The sequence below is a fragment of the Cyprinodon tularosa genome, unplaced genomic scaffold (assembly GCF_016077235.1).
Source record: "Cyprinodon tularosa strain WSP-4 unplaced genomic scaffold, ASM1607723v1 ctg407, whole genome shotgun sequence".
NCBI lineage: Eukaryota > Metazoa > Chordata > Actinopteri > Cyprinodontiformes > Cyprinodontidae > Cyprinodon > Cyprinodon tularosa.
In genome coordinates, this window is record NW_024039127.1 from 1,061,510 (window position 1) to 1,082,884 (window position 21,375).

The 21,375-nt window shown below is 46.0% G+C and overlaps 1 protein-coding gene across 3 annotated transcripts; it reads left to right on the plus strand.

The window, feature by feature from the left end:
- Positions 1-1,121: 1,121 nt before the first annotated feature.
- Positions 1,122-20,323, plus strand: tfe3a (transcription factor binding to IGHM enhancer 3a). 3 transcript variants are annotated; one of them, XM_038298447.1, is made up of 11 exons: positions 1,127-1,538; positions 4,309-4,407; positions 4,850-4,912; positions 5,006-5,162; positions 5,248-5,427; positions 12,119-12,217; positions 13,173-13,284; positions 13,420-13,476; positions 13,887-13,962; positions 14,056-14,203; positions 19,248-20,323. In XM_038298447.1, exons 1-11 carry the CDS (start codon positions 1,402-1,404, stop codon positions 19,587-19,589), a joined length of 1,470 nt encoding a protein of 489 aa, XP_038154375.1. In that variant the 5' UTR covers positions 1,127-1,401; the 3' UTR covers positions 19,590-20,323. The 3 variants fall into 3 exon arrangements, with proteins under 3 accessions (XP_038154374.1, XP_038154375.1, XP_038154376.1); XM_038298446.1 differs by having other exon boundaries at positions 1,122-1,538; positions 13,173-13,476; XM_038298448.1 differs by lacking the exon at positions 1,127-1,538 and adding an exon at positions 2,383-2,530 and having other exon boundaries at positions 13,173-13,476.
- Positions 20,324-21,375: the final 1,052 nt, after the last annotated feature.

Here is a 21,375-nt window from a genome sequence, read left to right on the forward strand (position 1 = left end):
ACTTCCATTCCTCAGCAGATGATCCAGATGTTTCCCACAGGCTGTTAATCTGTTTGGATGTGAGAGACCTCCAGAGGTCCTGAATGCAGACCCCATCAGCTTCTCATTGGCACAGTAACAACGATCCGCTTCTCCGTTTGGATTTCCTCCTATATTTTTTCTTTTTATGTAATAGTTTGCTTCTGTTGGCCAAATTTTATATCCATAAATGTAAAATTATCATGACCAAACCCTCATTTATCTCTTTCTTAAAGGAAGCAACAACTTAATTTTCCACACTATCCTCCTCCAATAACAGAAAGGCTGTTAAAACTTTATCTCTATGCTCTAAATTCAAAATATTTATGTAATCCATTTATATGCTCCTATGTCTAGCTTTATTCAATAATTTTACTATTTTTATGTTTAATCAGTTATATTTTATTTATTATTACTATTTTTGATAAAACCCCAGGCGATTTTTCATTGGAAATTGTACTTATTTCTTGTAGTACAAAAAAAATCTCCAATGAAGATAAAAAAAAAAAGAAAGCCTGTATCGGGCCTCTGATTGGTCGAAGCGCAGCAAGTCTCATCCCAACCAATCAGTGCTGAGGAGGATGACGTTGGCAGGGAATTCCCCCTCATACAAAACTAACAACATGGCGGACATCGAGCCTCAGCCGCGCAGCCGATTCGCTGAGACAAAAGTCCCGCTCTATCCTATTGGCTGGTGGCAGAAAAAAAAACTACATCTCATTGGTTCAGCAGAGTTCCATCAGAACATCAAGCCCCGCCCCACAGACATAGAAATATTAAAAGTAGAATAGATTATTGGTTTAATGTGGAAACAAACTGTTTTTTTTATCATTCAAAGACATAAAAGTTTGATTTTATGAACAGAAAGAAAACTGAATCAGTCATTATAGGCAGAGAAGTTCCTAAAGGTAAACATTGTATTAAGTTTTCCTATTAAAAATAAAAAAATATGAAAGTAAAATAGAAAAATCAGATTTAAAGGAACAGGAGCAGATTTTCAGATGTGTCCTAATTTAGTTTTTTGACCCTTTATTTATTATAATCTAAATGTTAAATGTCTTCTTCTGTTTTTAATATTTATCGGAAGGGGGGCTGAGGCTAAAGGAAGACATGTGGGAGAAATCCTGGACCAGTCAGGAATGTCTAGATCTGGATCAGCAGCTCTGGAATGTGCCTGTTTGATCTGTGTGTTTTATCTCTGCGCACAGAGCTCTGCCTGTTCGGTTCGGTTCGGTTCGGCTCGGTTCGGTTCGGCAGCCTCAGCAGCTCCCAGCAGGGCTTCATCAGATCTGCTCTCCCCCCCTCCTCCTCCGGAGCTCCAGATTTGATCGCCGGTTCTCCGTCTGAACATCTCCCCTCTCCGCTCATTGCTCCTCGGGAGAAATGTCAGACGTCGGCTCGGATAAGATCCGGACCGTAGATCAGAACCGGGGCCGAACCGAACCGGACCACCAGGAGGCCTCGGTTCCTCACACCGTGTTCGTGATCCTGGACTCCGCCGAAACTCTTAACTTGGTCCAGTAAGTCCGGAAGTGTTTCCGTTATCTGCGCCTTTACAGAAATCCTTTAGGAAAACAGTACATTTTCGCTTATTCAACAGTTTTTGGTAATAATGTATTTGCATCAAACTAAACCGACATAATTTTTCAGATAAAGGTTCGCTTCTGATGGGTTCGGCTTGGCGTTACATGGTTTTTCTGTTTTGGAACTGTTGTTATAAAACCGTGTTTCTTTAGTTTAAGGTTTAAATGATCTCATGGGAGGATGATTAAAGTGAAGCTTAAATAAGCGGATTTCTGAATGGAGTTTGGTGTGAAGGAGCAGCGGAGGGCAGGACAGGGGTTAAGGTTAATATTTGCCAGACTGGAATGCTGAAGCTGCACACTGATGAAGATGATGATGATGGTGGCAGGTTGTTGTTGTTTTTCTTTTTGACTTTTGACCCCTGAACCTCCCTCTGCATGACTCATCAAGCACTAATCTCCCTCTTTCCTTTCCCAGGGGGGAGCAGCCAACTCCTCCATCTTCATCCCCTCTTCCTCTTTTTTTCTCCTCTTCCTCCTCAGAAGCAAAGCCTTCATGGCTTTTGCTTTGACGCCACCTCAGATGTTCTGGAGCTGTGAAGCGTTTGCCTGTCCTCCCTGGGAAGCGGGCCCTGATTGGTGGATTATGGCGTGATGTGGGAAACGGATGTGAGGCTTGTTTTGGATACAGCTGTGGGAAGCTGGGGGGGGGTCATGGTTTCAACAAGACTGGATCTGTTCAGCTTTCTGGGAAAACAGAGACAGTAAGCAAAAGTAGAAACAAACAAGCAGACTGTGGGGTGGGATGGGGGGGTCCAGGGTGTGGATCAGAGGGACCGGTGGGAAGTGACTGAGCTCTTCATCCCTCCTGTCCTACCAGCTTTGAAGGCCTTCCAGAACCGGTTCGAATCAGAACCTGAGACCCTTTAAACCAGCTGGTTCTGGGTCCAGTCCAGTGGAACCTTCTGCTCTGGTTCCAATGAGCTCAGGTGACCAGAACCTCTTATTAAAGTCGTATTTAAATGTCAATCATTCTGGTATAAATGTTCTCTTTATCAGATGATATTGTCCCAAAATTTAGAAAATTTCTTTAAAAAAAAAATCCTGTCCTAAAATCTTTCCGTTATCTTCTGCAGGCCAGTTAGTTCTACGTCAGCCTGAACACCTAAATTCGGCCAATCATATATCAACGGTCATCTGTCAATCAAATGTTTTCGGTCATAGCATCTTGATTCATGTGTCGCAGCTAATATACGCAACGGTTGAAATCAGAATCCTTTCCTTTCCCATTGAGTTGCGTCCCAGTGTTCACGGGGATGGACGTCTGTGTCTTCAGCAGGCGTAGAGCTAACAGAACTGGCAGCGTTGCAAGGCAAGGGCTCAAACATGTACGGCTGGAAGTCTTCTACACCAAACCAAGCTTCTGCCGCCCTGGCGTCCTCTTCCACAACATCTTCGTCCCCGCTTTCCTCCTCTAAATAAAAAATGGATGACGGAGGAGACTCATCCACGACCTCCGACACTAAACTCTCCTCCTCTTGCATGTTTCCGCTGTCCATAGCGTTCCTTGACAGCGTCGTTTCTAAGTCACCAATTTAGTGCTACTTGGTCCCAATGGAATTTCCCATTGGGAACCTGCTAGCACTAAGATGCTAACTGGTTAGCAAGATGCTTCTGTCAAACCGACCACAACCAAAAATGTTTGCGAACCTTCCTCCACAACAATCCCGCCCCCTTGATAATCGACCAATCACATTCACTTTATTCACTCGTGTAAAGTCGGGCAACACTCAGGAGAATTCGGTTGGAACAGCCGCTTCCCTATGACTTTATGGATCAGATCGGGAGTCTGGACCTGAATATCAGCTGAATAATCTCCCAGAAGTTCAGGGATCTCTTTAATTTCAGCCTTTTTTATTGTTATTCCACTGTCACGAGTACAGAGCAGCGAAATTCATTCTCTGCATTTAACCCTTCCCCTTGGGGAGCAGTGGGCTGCCATTGTGCGGCGCCCAGAGAGCAGACTGGGGTTAAGGGTCTTTGCTCAGGGACCCAGAGTGGCAGTCTGTGGGAGTGGGGCTCAAACTCTGTTCTGTCAGACCAGCATACCTATAGTCTATAGACAGGCGTAAGACGTCAGATTTGATATTAAATCGTTTTTTAAATAGTTTTTTGTACATTGCTAAAGTCGGACAAACACTGCATGATATTTTCAATCGTTGCTCGCAGCTATAGCTTAAACTGTACTTATCTGAGGACTTTAGCCGTAGCTCTGGGTTCTTCTAGGACCTCCTGGATGAGTCCTGGTGGAGCTCTTAGAGGCTGATAGAAGAATGTCAGAGACTCTTGTCCGTTTGTTGCTGAATGTCTTTGGATCGGGTCAGGATGTGTTGATATTTACGATCATTTAGGCTACTTCATGTGTCCTGACCGGTTCTCTCTTCATTCTATAGAACGTGCATTAATTGGACCTGAGTTTAAGAACAGAAACTAAAAACAAACCAGGTTTATTTAGTGAACCGCTCATCATCAGATGTTAGGCGGTTTTTAAATGGCTCCTTTCCTAATTCCTGCTTTTAATCGAGGATCAATAAAATGTCCCCAAAAAGCTCAGGCTGCTGTGGGATCCACCAAAGCACAACTGGTCAAACTCACGGAGGGGGCGGAACTATCATCTTCGCTAAAAGCGAAGAACCGTAGCTCGGTCAGCTGTGATTGGTTGAGTTTCTCATGCCGGCTTCTGATTGGTTGATTCTCCATATTTCAGGATGGAGTCTGGGATCGTGGCGGACATCGAGGTTGACGGTTTGATTCCTACGGACAGCGATACCTTCTACCAGATCAAGAGTCAGCCAGTCAACATCAGGTACCTCAGATTGAACATTGAAGCCTCCAGGTACCGACTAATTCCTGAAAACCTCTGGCCAAGCACAGACTAGTTCATTGGGTCAGACTAATTTCTGCAAGCAGCCGACTAATTACAAATTATTTCCTGCAAAAAAAAAAAAAAAAAACAGTCACCAGGAACAAACTATTTCCTCTTAATCACCTTAATCTGACACAGACTAGTTCCTGCAAACAAATGATCAGTTATGCTGCTGAAGATTCATCCAGGTCATAGTCATAGACCGTTTCTAGTAGCCCTGAAAAACGGATAAGATTATTCTAACAAAGAAACGTTAGCGTAGCGTTGTAATCGTACTCAGAGGCTGTGTTCAGCCCTTCTGCGTCCTTGAGCAGGACAGATTGCTTAGAACAGAGATTATTAAATGAAAAACAGGATGAACTCCCTCTGTCTCTCCTTTCAGCTCCTCGGCAGCCTCCCCCTCATCCTCAGCTTCATCCTCACTCCCGTCAGTGATGTCATCAAGGTCAGCAGAAGCGCTTTTTCTTCTGAGGTTTTTCCCTGGTTGTCCTGTGGGGGGAGCTGTGGTAACCTGCTCCTCTTCTTTCTGCTCCTGCAGGGTTCTGTTGCGTCAGGGGCTTATGCGTCAGCAGGCTCTGGAGGAGGAGCAGAAGGAGGCGCAGCAGCAGCAGCGCTCCATTGACACCTCCTCCCCTATTAGCCTGACTGTGACCACTTCCTGTACGCCTGCTCAGGTTCCTGTGGAGGTGCTGAAGGTGCGGGACGTCCCATGCTACACATGAATGGAGAACAATTAAACCTTGGTGTCACTCTTAGCTCCTCCCACTGTGTGTCTGGCAGGTGCAAACCCACCTGGAGAACCCCACCAGGTACCACATCCAGCAGGCTCAGAGGCAGCAGGTCCGACAGTACCTGTCCAATACTATGACAGCCAATCAGCAGCCAGCCGTGCAGCCAAGCCCCTCCCCCAAACAGGACTCCGCTATCGAGCTGTCCAATGAGAGTAGCCCAAAGCAAGAGGTAACCGCTAGAATTGGGTCGTGACAGCAGCAGGTTCTGCTTAGCTCCTCGGCCGGTTCTGATCGGCCAGCAGGAAGACAGGAAGCAGTTAGAGCTGATGCTGCTTCCTGTTAGAGCTGATGCTGCTTCCTGTCCGGCTGAGTTCTGCTGAGTTCTGCTGAGTTCTGCTCTTCTCCAGGATCTGAGTCAGTCCGTCTGACCAAGAAAAAAAACGACTTCCTGTTCAGCAAAAACACTGCAGTTGCACTCCTTCGTTCATTCATCCATTCATTCATTCATTCATTCATTCATTCATTCATTCATTCATCAATAATCCATCCATCAATAATCCATCCATCCATCAATAATCCATCCATCAATAATCCATCCATCAATAATCCATCCATCCATCCATTCATTCATTCATTCATTCATTCATTCATTCATTCATTCATTCATTCATTCATTCATTCATTCATTCATCAATCCATCAATAATCCATCCATCCATCAATAATCCATCCATCCATCCATCCATTCATTCATTCATTCATTCATTCATTCATTCATTCATTCATTCATTCATTCATCAATCCATCAATAATCCATCCATCAATAATCCATCCATCAATAATCCATCCATCCATCCATCAATAATCCATCCATCCATTCATTCATTCATCAATCCATCAATAATCCATCCATCCATTTATAATCCATCCATCCATTCATTCATTCATTCATTCATCCATCAATAATCCATCCATCCATCCATCCATCCATCAATAATCCATCCATCCATCAATAATCCATCCATCAATAATCCATCCATTCATCCATCCATCCATTCATTTATCCATCCATCCATTCATTCATCCATCCAATAATCCATCCATCCATTCATCAATAATCCATCCATTCATCCATCCATTCCTCCATTCATTCATTCATTCATTAATCCATCAATAACCCATCCATCCATCAATAATCCATCCATCAATCCATCAATAATCCATCCATCCATTTATAATCCATCCATTCATTCATTCATCAATAATCCATCCATCCATCAATAATCCATCCATCCATCCATCCATCCATCAATAATCCATCCATCCATTCATTCATTCATTCATCCATCAATAATCCATCCATCCATCCATCCATCCATCCATCCATCCATCCATCCATCCATCCATCAATAATCCATCCATTCATCCATTCATTCATTCATTCATTCATCAATCCATCAATAATCCATCCATCCATCCATTTACAATCCATCCATTCATTCATTCATTCATTCATTCATTCATTCATTCATCAATAATCCATCCATCAATAATCCATCCATCAATAATCCATCCATCCATTCATTCATTCATCAATCCATCAATAATCCATCCATCAATAATCCATCCATCAATAATCCATCCATCCATCCATTCATCCATTCATTCATTCATCAATCCATCAATAATCCATCCATCCATTTATAATCCATCCATCCATTCATTCATTCATTCATTCATTCATTCATTCATTCATCCATCCATCAATCCATCAATAATCCATCCATCCATCCATCAATAATCCATCCATCCATCAATAATCCATCCATCCATTCATCCATCCATCCATCCATCCATTCATTTATCCATCCATCCATTCATTCATCCATCCAATAATGCATCCATCCATCCATCAATAATCCATCCATTCATCCATCCATTCATCCATTCATCCATTCATTCATTCATTCATCCACCCATTAATCCATCAATAATCTATCCATCCATCAATAATCCATCCATCCATCCATCAACCATCCATTCATCCATCCATTCATTCATTCATCCATCCATCCATCCATTCATCCATTCATTCATTCATCAATCCATCAATAATCCATCCATCCATTTATAATCCATCCATCCATTCATTCATTCATTCATCCATCCATCAATCCATCAATAATCCATCCATCCATCCATCAATAATCCATCCATCCATCAATAATCCATCCATCAATAATCCATCCATCCATTCATTTATCCATCCATCCATCCATCCATTCATTTATCCATCCATCCATTCATTCATCCATCCAATAATGCATCCATCCATCCATCAATAATCCATCCATTCATCCATCCATCCATCCATCCATCCATCCATCCATCCATCCATCCATCCATTCATCCATTCATTCATTCATTCATTCATTCATCCACCCATTAATCCATCAATAATCCATCCATCCATCAATAATCCATCCATCCATCCATCCATCCATCATCCATCCATTCATTCATCCATTCATTCATCCATTCATTCATTCATCCATCCATTAATCCATCAATAATCCATCCATCCATTCATTCATTCATCCATCCATCCATCAATAATCCATCCATTCATTCATTCATTCATTCATCCATCCATCAATAATCCATCCATCCATCCATCCATCCATCCATCCATCAATAATCCATCCATCCATCCATCCATCAATAATCCATCCATTCATTCATTCATCCATCCATCCATCCATCAATAATCCATCCATCCATTCATTCATTCATTCATTCATTCATCCATCCATCCATCAATAATCCATCCATCCATCAATAATCCATCCATCCATCCATTCATTCATTCATTCATTCATTCATCCATCCATCCATCCATCCATTCATCAATAATCCATCCATCCATTCATCAATAATCCATCCATCCATTCATTCATTCATTCATTCATCCATCCATCCATCCATTCATCAATAATCCATCCATTCATTCATCAATAATCCATCCATCCATTCATTCATTCATTCATCCATCCATCCATCCATCCATCCATCCATCAATAATCCATCCATCCATCAATAATCCATCCATCAATAATCCATCCATTCATCCATCCATCCATTCATTTATCCATCCATCCATTCATTCATCCATCCAATAATCCATCCATCCATTCATCAATAATCCATCCATTCATCCATCCATTCCTCCATTCATTCATTCATTCATTAATCCATCAATAACCCATCCATCCATCAATAATCCATCCATCCATCCATCAATAATCCATCCATCCATCCATTCATTCATTCATCAATCCATCAATAATCCATCCATCCATTTATAATCCATCCATTCATTCATTCATCAATAATCCATCCATCCATCAATAATCCATCCATCCATCCATCCATCCATCAATAATCCATCCATCCATTCATTCATTCATTCATTCATTCATTCATTCATTCATCAATCCATCAATAATCCATCCATCCATCCATCCATCCATCAATAATCCATCCATTCATCCATTCATTCATTCATTCATTCATTCATCAATCCATCAATAATCCATCCATCCATCCATTTACAATCCATCCATTCATTCATTCATTCATTCATTCATCAATAATCCATCCATCAATAATCCATCCATCAATAATCCATCCATCCATCCATTCATTCATTCATCAATCCATCAATAATCCATCCATCAATAATCCATCCATCCATTCATCCATTCATTCATTCATCAATCCATCAATAATCCATCCATCCATTTATAATCCATCCATCCATTCATTCATTCATTCATTCATTCATTCATCCATCCATCAATCCATCAATAATCCATCCATCCATCCATCAATAATCCATCCATCCATCAATAATCCATCCATCCATTCATCCATCCATCCATCCATCCATTCATTTATCCATCCATCCATTCATTCATCCATCCAATAATGCATCCATCCATCCATCAATAATCCATCCATTCATCCATCCATTCATCCATTCATCCATTCATTCATTCATTCATCCACCCATTAATCCATCAATAATCTATCCATCCATCAATAATCCATCCATCCATCCATCAACCATCCATTCATCCATCCATTCATTCATTCATCCATCCATCCATCCATTCATCCATTCATTCATTCATCAATCCATCAATAATCCATCCATCCATTTATAATCCATCCATCCATTCATTCATTCATTCATCCATCCATCAATCCATCAATAATCCATCCATCCATCCATCAATAATCCATCCATCCATCAATAATCCATCCATCAATAATCCATCCATCCATTCATTTATCCATCCATCCATCCATCCATTCATTTATCCATCCATCCATTCATTCATCCATCCAATAATGCATCCATCCATCCATCAATAATCCATCCATTCATCCATCCATCCATCCATCCATCCATCCATCCATCCATTCATTCATTCATTCATTCATTCATCCACCCATTAATCCATCAATAATCCATCCATCCATCAATAATCCATCCATCCATCCATCAACCATCCATCCATCATCCATCCATTCATTCATCCATTCATTCATTCATCCATTCATTCATTCATCCATCCATTAATCCATCAATAATCCATCCATCCATTCATTCATTCATCCATCCATCCATCAATAATCCATCCATTCATTCATTCATTCATTCATCCATCCATCAATAATCCATCCATCCATCCATCCATCCATCCATCCATCAATAATCCATCCATCCATCCATCCATCAATAATCCATCCATTCATTCATTCATCCATCCATCCATCCATCAATAATCCATCCATCCATTCATTCATTCATTCATTCATTCATCCATCCATCAATAATCCATCCATCCATCAATAATCCATCCATCCATCCATTCATTCATTCATTCATTCATTCATCCATCCATCCATCCATTCATCAATAATCCATCCATCCATTCATCAATAATCCATCCATCCATTCATTCATTCATTCATTCATCCATCCATCCATCCATTCATCAATAATCCATCCATTCATTCATCAATAATCCATCCATCCATTCATTCATTCATTCATCCATCCATCCATCCATCCATTCATCAATAATCCATTCATTCATTCATTCATTCATTCATTCATTCATTCATTCATCCATTCATCAATAATCCATCCATCCATTCATTCATTCATTCATTCATTCATCCATCAATAATCCATCCATCCATCCATCCATCCATCCATCAATAATCCATCCATCCATCCATCCATCCATCCATCCATCCATCCATCCATCCATCAATAATCCATCCATCCATCAATAATCCATCCATCCATCAATAATCCATCCATCCATCCATCCATCCATCCATCAATCCATCCATCAATAATCCATCCATCCATCAATAATCCATCCATCCATCCATCAATAATCCATCAATAATCCATCCATCAATAATCCATCAATAATCCATCCATCAATAATCCATCCATCAATAATCCATCCATCCATCAATAACCCATCCATCCATCAATAATCCATCCATCAATAATCCTTCCATCAATAATCCATCCATCAATAATCCATCCATCAATAATCCATCCATCCATCCATCAATAATCCTTCCATCAATAATCCATCCATCCATCCATCAATAATCCATCCATCCATCCATCCATCCATCAATAATCCATCCATCCATCCATCCATCCATCCATCCATCAATAATCCATCCATCCATCCATCCATCAATAATCCATCCATCCATCCATCCATCCATCAATAATCCATCCATCCATCCATCAATAATCCATCCATCCATCCATCCATCAATAATCCATCCATCCATCCATCCATCCATCAATAATCCATCCATCCATCAATAATCCATCCATCAATAATCCATCCATCCATCCATCAATAATCCTTCCATCAATAATCCATCCATCCATCCATCCATCCATCCATCCATCAATAATCCATCCATCCATCCATCCATCCATCCATCAATAATCCATCCATCCATCCATCAATAATCCATCCATCCATCAATAATCCATCCATCCATCCATCCATCCATCAATAATCCATCCATCCATCAATAATCCTTCCATCAATAATCCATCCATCAATAATCCATCCATCAATAATCCATCCATCAATAATCCATCCATCCATCCATCAATAATCCATCCATCAATAATCCATCCATCCATCAATAATCCTTCCATCAATAATCCATCCATCAATAATCCATCCATCAATAATCCATCCATCCATCCATCAATAATCCATCCATCAATAATCCATCCATCCATCAATAATCCATCCATCAATAATCCATCCATCAATAATCCATCCATCCATCCATCCATCAATAATCCATCCATCCATCCATCCATCCATCAATAATCCATCCATCCATCAATAATCCTTCCATCAATAATCCATCCATCAATAATCCATCCATCAATAATCCATCCATCAATAATCCATCCATCCATCCATCAATAATCCATCCATCAATAATTCAATTCAATTCAATTCAGTTTATTTATATAGCGCCAAATTCACAACACACGTCATCTCAAGGCACTTTACAGTTCAACCAGAACTGTAAACCAGATCATAATCCATCCATCCATCAATAATCCTTCCATCAATAATCCATCCATCAATAATCCATCCATCAATAATCCATCCATCAATAATCCATCCATCCATCCATCAATAATCCATCCATCAATAATCCATCCATCCATCAATAATCCATCCATCAATAATCCATCCATCAATAATCCATCCATCAATAATCCATCCATCCATCCATCATCCCTCTTTCTTGCGGATAACCAGTATTTCTGTGGTTCTGATCCAGATGGAGGAGACCGTCATCGATGACATCATCAGTTTGGAGTCGAGCCTGAATGAGGATTTCCTCACATTGATTGATTCTGGCCTGCAGCTCACCAGCACGGTAAAACACGGGGAGGGGGGGGGGTCACTCTGTTAGCTTCAGGTGGTCAACAGCTAGCAGCTGGATGAGACAGTATCACTTCAGCTTTCCACACTTCCTTCTTTCAGTGGGCGGAGCCTAAGCATGTGTGTGAGGGAGATAATGAAGCTGTGGGAGTTTTCTGTTCTGACTTAAAGGACTTGTTTCCTCATTTTTTAACAGTTGTCTGAGCAGAAAGGGGAAGAGCAGCAGCTCAGGCGCTCTGTGTGTCATTAAGGAGTGTGTGTGTGTCGTTAAGGTGTGTGTGTGTGTGTGTGTGTGTGTGTTAGGGTGTGTGAAACTGCAGGGAACATGAGGATTTTGGTGTTGCTGCCGGATCATGAGAAGAGGAGGATTAAATCCCAGGTAAATGCTGCAGTTTGTTGTGCCTTTAGAGCCGCAGCTGTTTCTCCTCCAGCCTCGTTCTCACGCTGATTCTCTGGGTTCTGCCAGTTTTTGGGTTTTACTGCTGAAATCTGTGTTTCTAGGCTCCTTGTTTTGCAGCTGAGTCAGTAAAGAATGCTTCAGTCAGCAGAACTTCAGGCTTTAAAAACAAACGGTCTTAGGCAGGAAACGGATCGGGAGATTTTCACCAGCAGCAGAGCCAGTTTAAAGGTCAGAGTCCCAGTAGAACAGTGTGGGGTGTAAAGGGGCGGGGAGATGGAGCGGAGCCCCTTTTCAGAACCATCTGGACTGATGCTCCTGAGTGGAACCAGGAGGATCAGCACCTGTGAGCTTAGCAGCTCCCCCTGTTGGCAGAAGCAGGAACTGTGGTTAGAGCAATGGAGAAGGATCAGCAGGTTCTGATCCAAAATGGTGGTGCAGATCGGCTCCCGGTTTCAGGTTCAGCTTCAGGAGAAAATGACCTTCCAGTTCAGGAACAGTGGGTTGTTGTGCGTTAGATCACTGACGGTGCCCTCTGATTGGTCTGTCGCAGCTGCCGACGGCGGGGAACATGCTGGACATGTACGGAGGGATGGCCACGCCCACCATCACCGTTAGCAACAGCTGCCCGGCCGACCTGCACGCAGTCAAACGGGAGCAGACCGGTAAATCCCACCTACCGGTAGTTACTGTAGCTAACCTGCTGGTTAGTTCAAACCAGCAGAGAGTGAGACCAGGAAGCAGAGGACCATCGCCCGTCTTTGACCTCTCTCCTTCTTCTTCTTTTTCTTCTGCTGTAGATGTGGAAACCAAAGCTCTGCTGAAGGAGCGGCAGAAGAAGGACAATCATAACTTGAGTGAGTACTGCTGCAGCACTCGGCCAATCACAGGACAGGATTTGGTGTTGAAACAGGAAGTGACACTGCTGGTCCTTTTCCATCAGGACCAGCTGGGACTGGATCCCTTCCAAGCAGTAACCTTTCATAGAACCGGTACTACATGCAGTACCTGCTTAGATACAATTACAGTCGTGACATCAGAAGAGAGCTGGTCACTGATTGGCTAGGGAGTGGAGACACCAGCTGTAGATATGATAAAATGGGTTTGTGTCTGAGGACACTTTTGTCTGTGCAGGACAAATGCTGACTAGAAGAACGCTGAATGAAGGGTACTGACCGTAGTTCTGTCCCATCTCAGTGTCAGTCTCACTGTCTCTACAGCAGATGTTCACATCATCCCATTAAAACCATTTTGTTGTGTTTTCCAGTTGAGAGGAGGCGACGCTTCAACATCAATGACCGCATCAAAGAGCTCGGAGCACTGATTCCCAAATCCTCAGACCCGTTAGTAATGATTAGACATTTCATTCACTGATTCCTAACGCTTATACCACCAGAGGAACCTTAAGGAGGTGTGCTCTGTTATTGGTCATTCAGGGAAACAAGGTGGAACAAAGGAACCATCCTGAAGGCGTCAGTGGATTACATCCTTAAACTGCAGAAAGAACAGCAGAGGGCCCGAGAGATGGAGGAGAGACAGAGGAGACTAGAGAGCGCAAACCGCTCCCTGCTGCTGCGCATCCAGGTGAGAAAATAGGACCCAAGAGTGTCCAGGTCAGAGGACAGAGTCTGATAATGTCCAGGTGAGAGGACGGGGTCTGACAATGTCCAGGTGAGAGGACAGGGTCTGATAATGCCCAGGTGAGAGGACGGGGTCTGATAATGTCCATGTGAGAGGACGGGGTCTGATAGTGTCCAGGTGAGAGGACAGGGTCTGATAATGTCCAGGTGAGAGGACAGGGTCTGGCAATGTCCAGGTGAGAGGACAGGGTCTGATAATGTCGTGGTGAAAGGACAGGGTCTGATAATGTCCAGGTGAGAGGACAGGGTCTGGCAATGTCCAGGTGAGAGGACAGGGTCTGATAATGTCGTGGTGAAAGGACAGGGTCTGATAATGTCCAGGTGAGAGGACAGGGTCTGATAATGTCCAGGTGAGAGGACGGGGTCTGGCAATGTCCAGGTGAAAGGACAGGGTCTGATAATGTCGTGGTGAAAGGACAGGGTCTGATAATGTCCAGGTGAGAGGACGGGGTCTGATAATGTCCAGGTGAGAGGACGGGGTCTGACAATGTCCAGGTGAGAGGACAGGGTCTGATAATGCCCAGGTGAGAGGACAGGGTCTGATAATGTCCAGGTGAGAAGACGGGGTCTGATAATGTCCAGGTGAGAGGACGGGGTCTGATAATGTCCAGGTGAGAGGACGGGGTCTGATAGTGTCCAGGTGAGAGGACGGGGTCTGATAATGTCCAGGTGAGAGGACAGGGTCTGGCAATGTCCAGGTGAGAGGACAGGGTCTGATAATGTCCAGGTGAGAGGACAGGGTCTGATAGTGTCCAGGTGAGAGGACGGGGTCTGATAATGTCCAGGTGAGAGGACAGGGTCTGATAATGTCCAGGTGAGAGGACAGGGTCTGATAATGTCCAGGTGAGAGGACAGGGTCTGATAGCGTCCAGGTGAGAGGACGGGGTCTGATAATGTCCAGGTGAGAGGACAGGGTCTGATAGTGTCCAGGTGAGAGGACGGGGTCTGATAATGTCCAGGTGAGAGGACGGGGTCTGATAGTGTCCAGGTGAGAGGACAGGGTCTGATAATGTCCAGGTGAGAGGACAGGGTCTGATAGTGTCCAGGTGAGAGGACAGGGTCTGATAATGTCCAGGTGAGAGGACAGGGTCTGATAGTGTCCAGGTGAGAGGACGGGGTCTGATAATGTCCAGGTGAGAGGACGGGGTCTGATAGTGTCCAGGTGAGAGGACAGGGTCTGATAATGTCCAGGTGAGAGGACAGGGTCTGATAGTGTCCAGGTGAGAGGACAGGGTCTGATAATGTCCAGGTGAGAGGACAGGGTCTGATAATGCCCAGGTGAGAGGACAGGGTCTGATGATGTCCAGGTGAGAGGACGGGGTCTGATAATGTCCAGGTGAGAGGACAGGGTCTGATGATGTCCAGTTGAGAGGACAGGGTCTGATAATGCCCAGGTGAGAGGACAGGGTCTGATAATGTCCAGGTGAAAGGACAGGGTCTGATGATGTCCAGGTGAGAGGACAGGGTCTGATAATGTCCAGGTGAGAGGGCGGGGTCTGATAATGTCCAGGTGAGAGGGCGGGGTCTGATAATGCCCAGGTGAGAGGACGGGGTCTGATAATGTCCATGTGAGAGGACGGGGTCTGACAATGTCCAGGTGAGAGGACAGGGTCTGATAATGCCCAGGTGAGAGGACGGGGTCTGATAATGTCCATGTGAGAGGACGGGGTCTGATAGTGTCCAGGTGAGAGGACAGGGTCTGATAATGTCCAGGTGAGAGGACAGGGTCTGGCAATGTCCAGGTGAGAGGACAGGGTCTGATAATGTCGTGGTGAAAGGACAGGGTCTGATAATGTCCAGGTGAGAGGACAGGGTCTGGCAATGTCCAGGTGAGAGGACAGGGTCTGATAATGTCGTGGTGAAAGGACAGGGTCTGATAATGTCCAGGTGAGAGGACAGGGTCTGATAATGTCCAGGTGAGAGGACGGGGTCTGGCAATGTCCAGGTGAAAGGACAGGGTCTGATAATGTCGTGGTGAAAGGACAGGGTCTGATAATGTCCAGGTGAGAGGACAGGGTCTGATAATGTCCAGGTGAGAGGACGGGGTCTGACAATGTCCAGGTGAGACGACAGGGTCTGATAATGCCCAGGTGAGAGGACAGGGTCTGATAATGTCCAGGTGAGAAGACGGGGTCTGATAATGTCCAGGTGAGAGGACGGGGTCTGATAATGTCCAGGTGAGAGGACGGGGTCTGATAGTGTCCAGGTGAGAGGACGGGGTCTGATAATGTCCAGGTGAGAGGACAGGGTCTGGCAATGTCCAGGTGAGAGGACAGGGTCTGATAATGTCCAGGTGAGAGGACAGGGTCTGATAGTGTCCAGGTGAGAGGACGGGGTCTGATAATGTCCAGGTGAGAGGACAGGGTCTGATAATGTCCAGGTGAGAGGACAGGGTCTGATAATGTCCAGGTGAGAGGACAGGGTCTGATAGTGTCCAGGTGAGAGGACGGGGTCTGATAATGTCCAGGTGAGAGGACGGGGTCTGATAGTGTCCAGGTGAGAGGACGGGGTCTGATAATGTCCAGGTGAGAGGACGGGGTCTGATAGTGTCCAGGTGAGAGGACAGGGTCTGATAATGTCCAGGTGAGAGGACAGGGTCTGATAGTGTCCAGGTGAGAGGACAGGGTCTGATAATGTCCAGGTGAGAGGACAGGGTCTGATAGTGTCCAGGTGAGAGGACGGGGTCTGATAATGTCCAGGTGAGAGGACGGGGTCTGATAGTGTCCAGGTGAGAGGACAGGGTCTGATAATGTCCAGGTGAGAGGACAGGGTCTGATGATGTCCAGTTGAGAGGACAGGGTCTGATAATGCCCAGGTGAGAGGACAGGGTCTGATAATGTCCAGGTGAAAGGACAGGGTCTGATGATGTCCAGGTGAGAGGACGGGGTCTGATAATGTCCAGGTGAGAGGGCGGGGTCTGATAATGCCCAGGTGAGAGGGGGTCTGATAATGCCCAGGTGAGAGGACAGGGTCTGATAATGCCCAGGTGAAAGGACAGGGTCTGATGATGTCCAGGTGAGAGGGGGTCTGATAATGTCCAGGTGAGAGGACAGGGTCTGATGATGTCCAGGTGAGAGGACAGGGTCTGATAATGCCCAGGTGAAAGGACAGGGTCTGATGATGTCCAGGTGAGAGGACGGGGTCTGATAATGTCCAGGTGAGAGGACGGGGTCTGATAATGTCCAGGTGAGGGGAGAGAATCTATTGGTGAACGAAAGAGGGGACACGGCCTGATAGTGTCCATGTGAGGAGATGAGACAGGTGAGGGGACAGGGTTTGTTGGTGAACAGGTGAGGGGACGGGGCCTAAGTGCAGTGTAGAAGGGACAGTACCTGATGCTGAACAGGTGAATAGATTGGGATTAATAGGGTCCTGGTGAGGGGACGTGACCTAATAGTGTCCAGGTGAGGGGACAAGGCTTGTTAATGAACAGTCGAGAGGACGGGACCTAAGTGTCTGGTAGAGGGGACAGTACATGATGATGAACAGTTTAGGGGACTGGGACTAATAGTGTCCAGGTGTGGAGACATCACCTGTTGGTGAACAGGTGAGGGGAGGGGGCTGATGGTGTCCAGGTGAGAGGAGGGGGCTGATGGTGTCCAGGTGAGGGGAGGGGGCTGATGGTGTCCAGGTGAGAGGAGGGGGCTGATGGTGTCCAGGTGAGAGGAGGGGGCTGATGGTGTCCAGGTGAGAGGAGGGGGCTGATGGTGTCCAGGTGAGGGGAGGGGGCTGATGGTGTCCAGGTGAGAGGAGGGGGCTGATGGTGTCCAGGTGAGGGGAGGGGGCTGATGGTGTCCAGGTGAGAGGAGGGGGCTGATGGTGTCCAGGTGAGAGGAGGGGGCTGATGGTGTCCAGGTGAGAGGTGGGGGCTGATGGTGTCCAGGTGAGGGGAGGGGGCTGATGGTGTCCAGGTGAGGGGAGGGGGCTGATGGTGTCCAGGTGAGAGGAGGGGGCTGATGGTGTCCAGGTGAGAGGAGGGGGCTGATGGTGTCCAGGTGAGAGGAGGGGGCTGATGGTGTCCAGGTGAGAGGAGGGGGCTGATGGTGTCCAGGTGAGAGGAGGGGGCTGATGGTGTCCAGGTGAGAGGAGGGGGCTGATGGTGTCCAGGTGAGAGGAGGGGGCTGATGGTGTCCAGGTGAGGGGAGGGGGCTGATGGTGTCCAGGTGAGGGGAGGGGGCTGATGGTGTCCAGGTGAGAGGAGGGGGCTGATGGTGTCCAGGTGAGAGGAGGGGGCTGATGGTGTCCAGGTGAGGGGAGGGGGCTGATGGTGTCCAGGTGAGGGGAGGGGGCTGATGGTGTCCAGGTGAGGGGAGGGGGCTGATGGTGTCCAGGTGAGAGGAGGGGGCTGATGGTGTCCAGGTGAGAGGAGGGGGCTGATGGTGTCCAGGTGAGAGGAGGGGGCTGATGGTGTCCAGGTGAGAGGAGGGGGCTGATGGTGTCCAGGTGAGGGGAGGGGGCTGATGGTGTCCAGGTGAGAGGAGGGGGCTGATGGTGTCCAGGTGAGGGGAGGGGGCTGATGGTGTCCAGGTGAGGGGAGGGGGCTGATGGTGTCCTGGTGAGAGGAGGGGGCTGATGGTGTCCAGGTGAGGGGAGGGGGCTGATGGTGTCCAGGTGAGGGGAGGGGGCTGATGGTGTCCAGGTGAGAGGAGGGGGCTGATGGTGTCCAGGTGAGAGGAGGGGGCTGATGGTGTCCAGGTGAGGGGAGGGGGCTGATGGTGTCCAGGTGAGAGGAGGGGGCTGATGGTGTCCAGGTGAGAGGAGGGGGCTGATGGTGTCCAGGTGAGAGGAGGGGGCTGATGGTGTCCAGGTGAGAGGAGGGGGCTGATGGTGTCCAGGTGAGGGGAGGGGGCTGATGGTGTCCAGGTGAGGGGAGGGGGCTGATGGTGTCCAGGTGAGAGGAGGGGGCTGATGGTGTAGAAATAAGGGACAGGGGTCCAAGCAGCAAGGTGAGGTTAAAATTATTGTTGAATATATTTTCTTTTGTCCAGGAGTTGGAGCTCCAGGCGCGCCTCAATGGCGTCTCCTCCTCCACCTCTGCCTCCACTCCACTAAGCTCCTCATCCAGCTCCTTGGACCCTAACACTCATCTGTCTCCTCTGCTGCCTAATCCGTCCCTGAGCTTCATGGACCTGGAGGAGTCTCACGATACGCCGACCGTCTTCTCTCCGGACCTGCTTCCCGGCGTGGGGCTGACAGAGCTGAGCAGCCTGGGGGGGTTCCTGATGGAGGAAGATGGAGGAGCAGCAGTGATGTCCGACCCGCTGCTGTCCTGTGGAGCCTCTAAGACCAGCAGCCGGAGGAGCAGCTTCAGCATGGACGAGGACCTTTGATGATGTCGCCACAAGCTGGTCTCTGATTGGCTTACAGGAGGGAGAGTCAAAAGTTTCAAAGAAATCGATTGAACAATTTTTAATCCCTGACGCGGTCCCAAATTTTCAGCGTATTGATAACAATGTAACCATGGCAACCACACCACAAGTGCTGCAGTGGCGATCATGGCGGGTTATTTTTTTTTACTGTGTTCCCATGGTAACCGATTCTGTTCAGTGCTCTGGATTCAACACCAACTCCTAAGCTCTGATTGGCTGATCTCAGTCTCAGGTGTGTCACCTCTCTGGGTGTAAAAAGCTGTAAATTCAAACATCTCTATAATCAGTAAGTGCTGGAAAACAAACTCTAAAGAGATTTTCTTTTTTTTTTTTTTTCTGGATTTTGTCGATCGGCTTCAGATTTATGACGTTTTATTTGTTTTCATGTTTAAACTTCCTGCTGGAGACAAAAGTCCAAACAAACAGAAGGGAAAATAAAGGAGAGCAGCAGGTCCACCACTGTGCTACCACTGCCCCAGTGTTATATCAGCATCGTTTTAGCACTTAATACTCATAAAGTTTTGTTGCTGCCAAGAAGCTGGATTAAAATATCGGTTAGAAGATATTAAAGCTTCTAATATCAGACCGTCGGTTCTGCTGGATTACAGACTCTACAGAAACTGAGCAGAGTCCTCCGGTCCAATCAGACATGAAACAACAAGCAGTTTCAATCTTTTCTTTATTTAGCATCAGGTCAAAAAAACCCAAACCTCTAAAGTTGAAACGAGGCAGCGTTAAAATCAAGGGTGTTGTTCAGTTTTAAGGGTTTAAAATAGCAGGAGATAGAAGAGCGATTAGATTTGCATCAGATTTTGTCTTTGCTCTGATCACAGTTTAAGTCGGGCAAACACTGTGCGATATTTTCAATCGTTGCACGCAGTAACAGCTCACTATATGTCACACAGTGTGAGTTACCAGCTCACCATGTTTGTTCTCATGCTGAGCGACCCGACGCTCAGATGCGATCTACCTGCTCACACTCTACGTCTAAAAACCAGGTGGGTCTCAGCTCCGCAGTGAGATGGCGCTACTCGGACTCGTCTATCTGGAAGCCAAACCAGTAGCAGAGGAACATGAAGCTCACTAGAGTGAAACGCGCTGCCTTGGATATTTGGGCAACTTTGTGCTGAAAGCCCTAAAAAGAAAAGGAGACGACGTATTTGGACAAAGACATGGCTGAGCTAACATGGCTACTACGGTCTGTCAGTTTGACAGAAAGAACTCCATTTCACTCATTGCCCCCCCGCCATGATGCTGGGTTTATATCTGAGAGGAAGAAGAAGAAGAAGAATCCTTGTTTGCCCACTGAGCGATTTGCCCTCAACATTCAACCCCATGATTCCTGATGATGGTGGTCATTAGAGGCTCTCTGTACACTACACCACGCACCATCAGGCTCAAAGTTGGCGCGTTCGAAAAATTCTCCCGCGATTGGAGAATTAGCCCGAAAAGGGCAAAAAAATCGTACAGTGTAAGCCTGACTTAAAGCCTAGTTTATACTCAGAAACCAGGTCCCACCCCTTCCGCAGACACTCTGACAGGAGGCCTCTGATTGGTCAGTTCTCTATTAGCTCTACTCTATGTGTATTTCCTGTTTGGTACCTAATGGCAGAAACTCCTGCTATAGTGCCGTCTACAGCGCCTGGCACGCCTCGGACTCTATCCCAGACGCCGTACAGGACGCTAGTTTGTAGCTCTGTGCGACGGTCTGTTGGTTTGGACCTGAAGTCAAAACGTAGCGCCACGG

What these genes read in the sequence shown, in the direction of transcription:
- tfe3a (XM_038298446.1), top strand. Translation starts at nt 1,402, where the DNA reads ATGTCAGACGTCGGCTCGGATAAGATCCGGACCGTAGATCAGAACCGG. An exon ending in TTCCTGTGGAGGTGCTGAAG is followed by an intron (nt 5,163 to 5,247) that starts GTGCGGGACGTC and finishes TGTGTCTGGCAG; the next exon opens with GTGCAAACCCACCTGGAGAA. An exon ending in AGAGTAGCCCAAAGCAAGAG is followed by an intron (nt 5,428 to 12,118) that starts GTAACCGCTAGA and finishes GTTCTGATCCAG; the next exon opens with ATGGAGGAGACCGTCATCGA.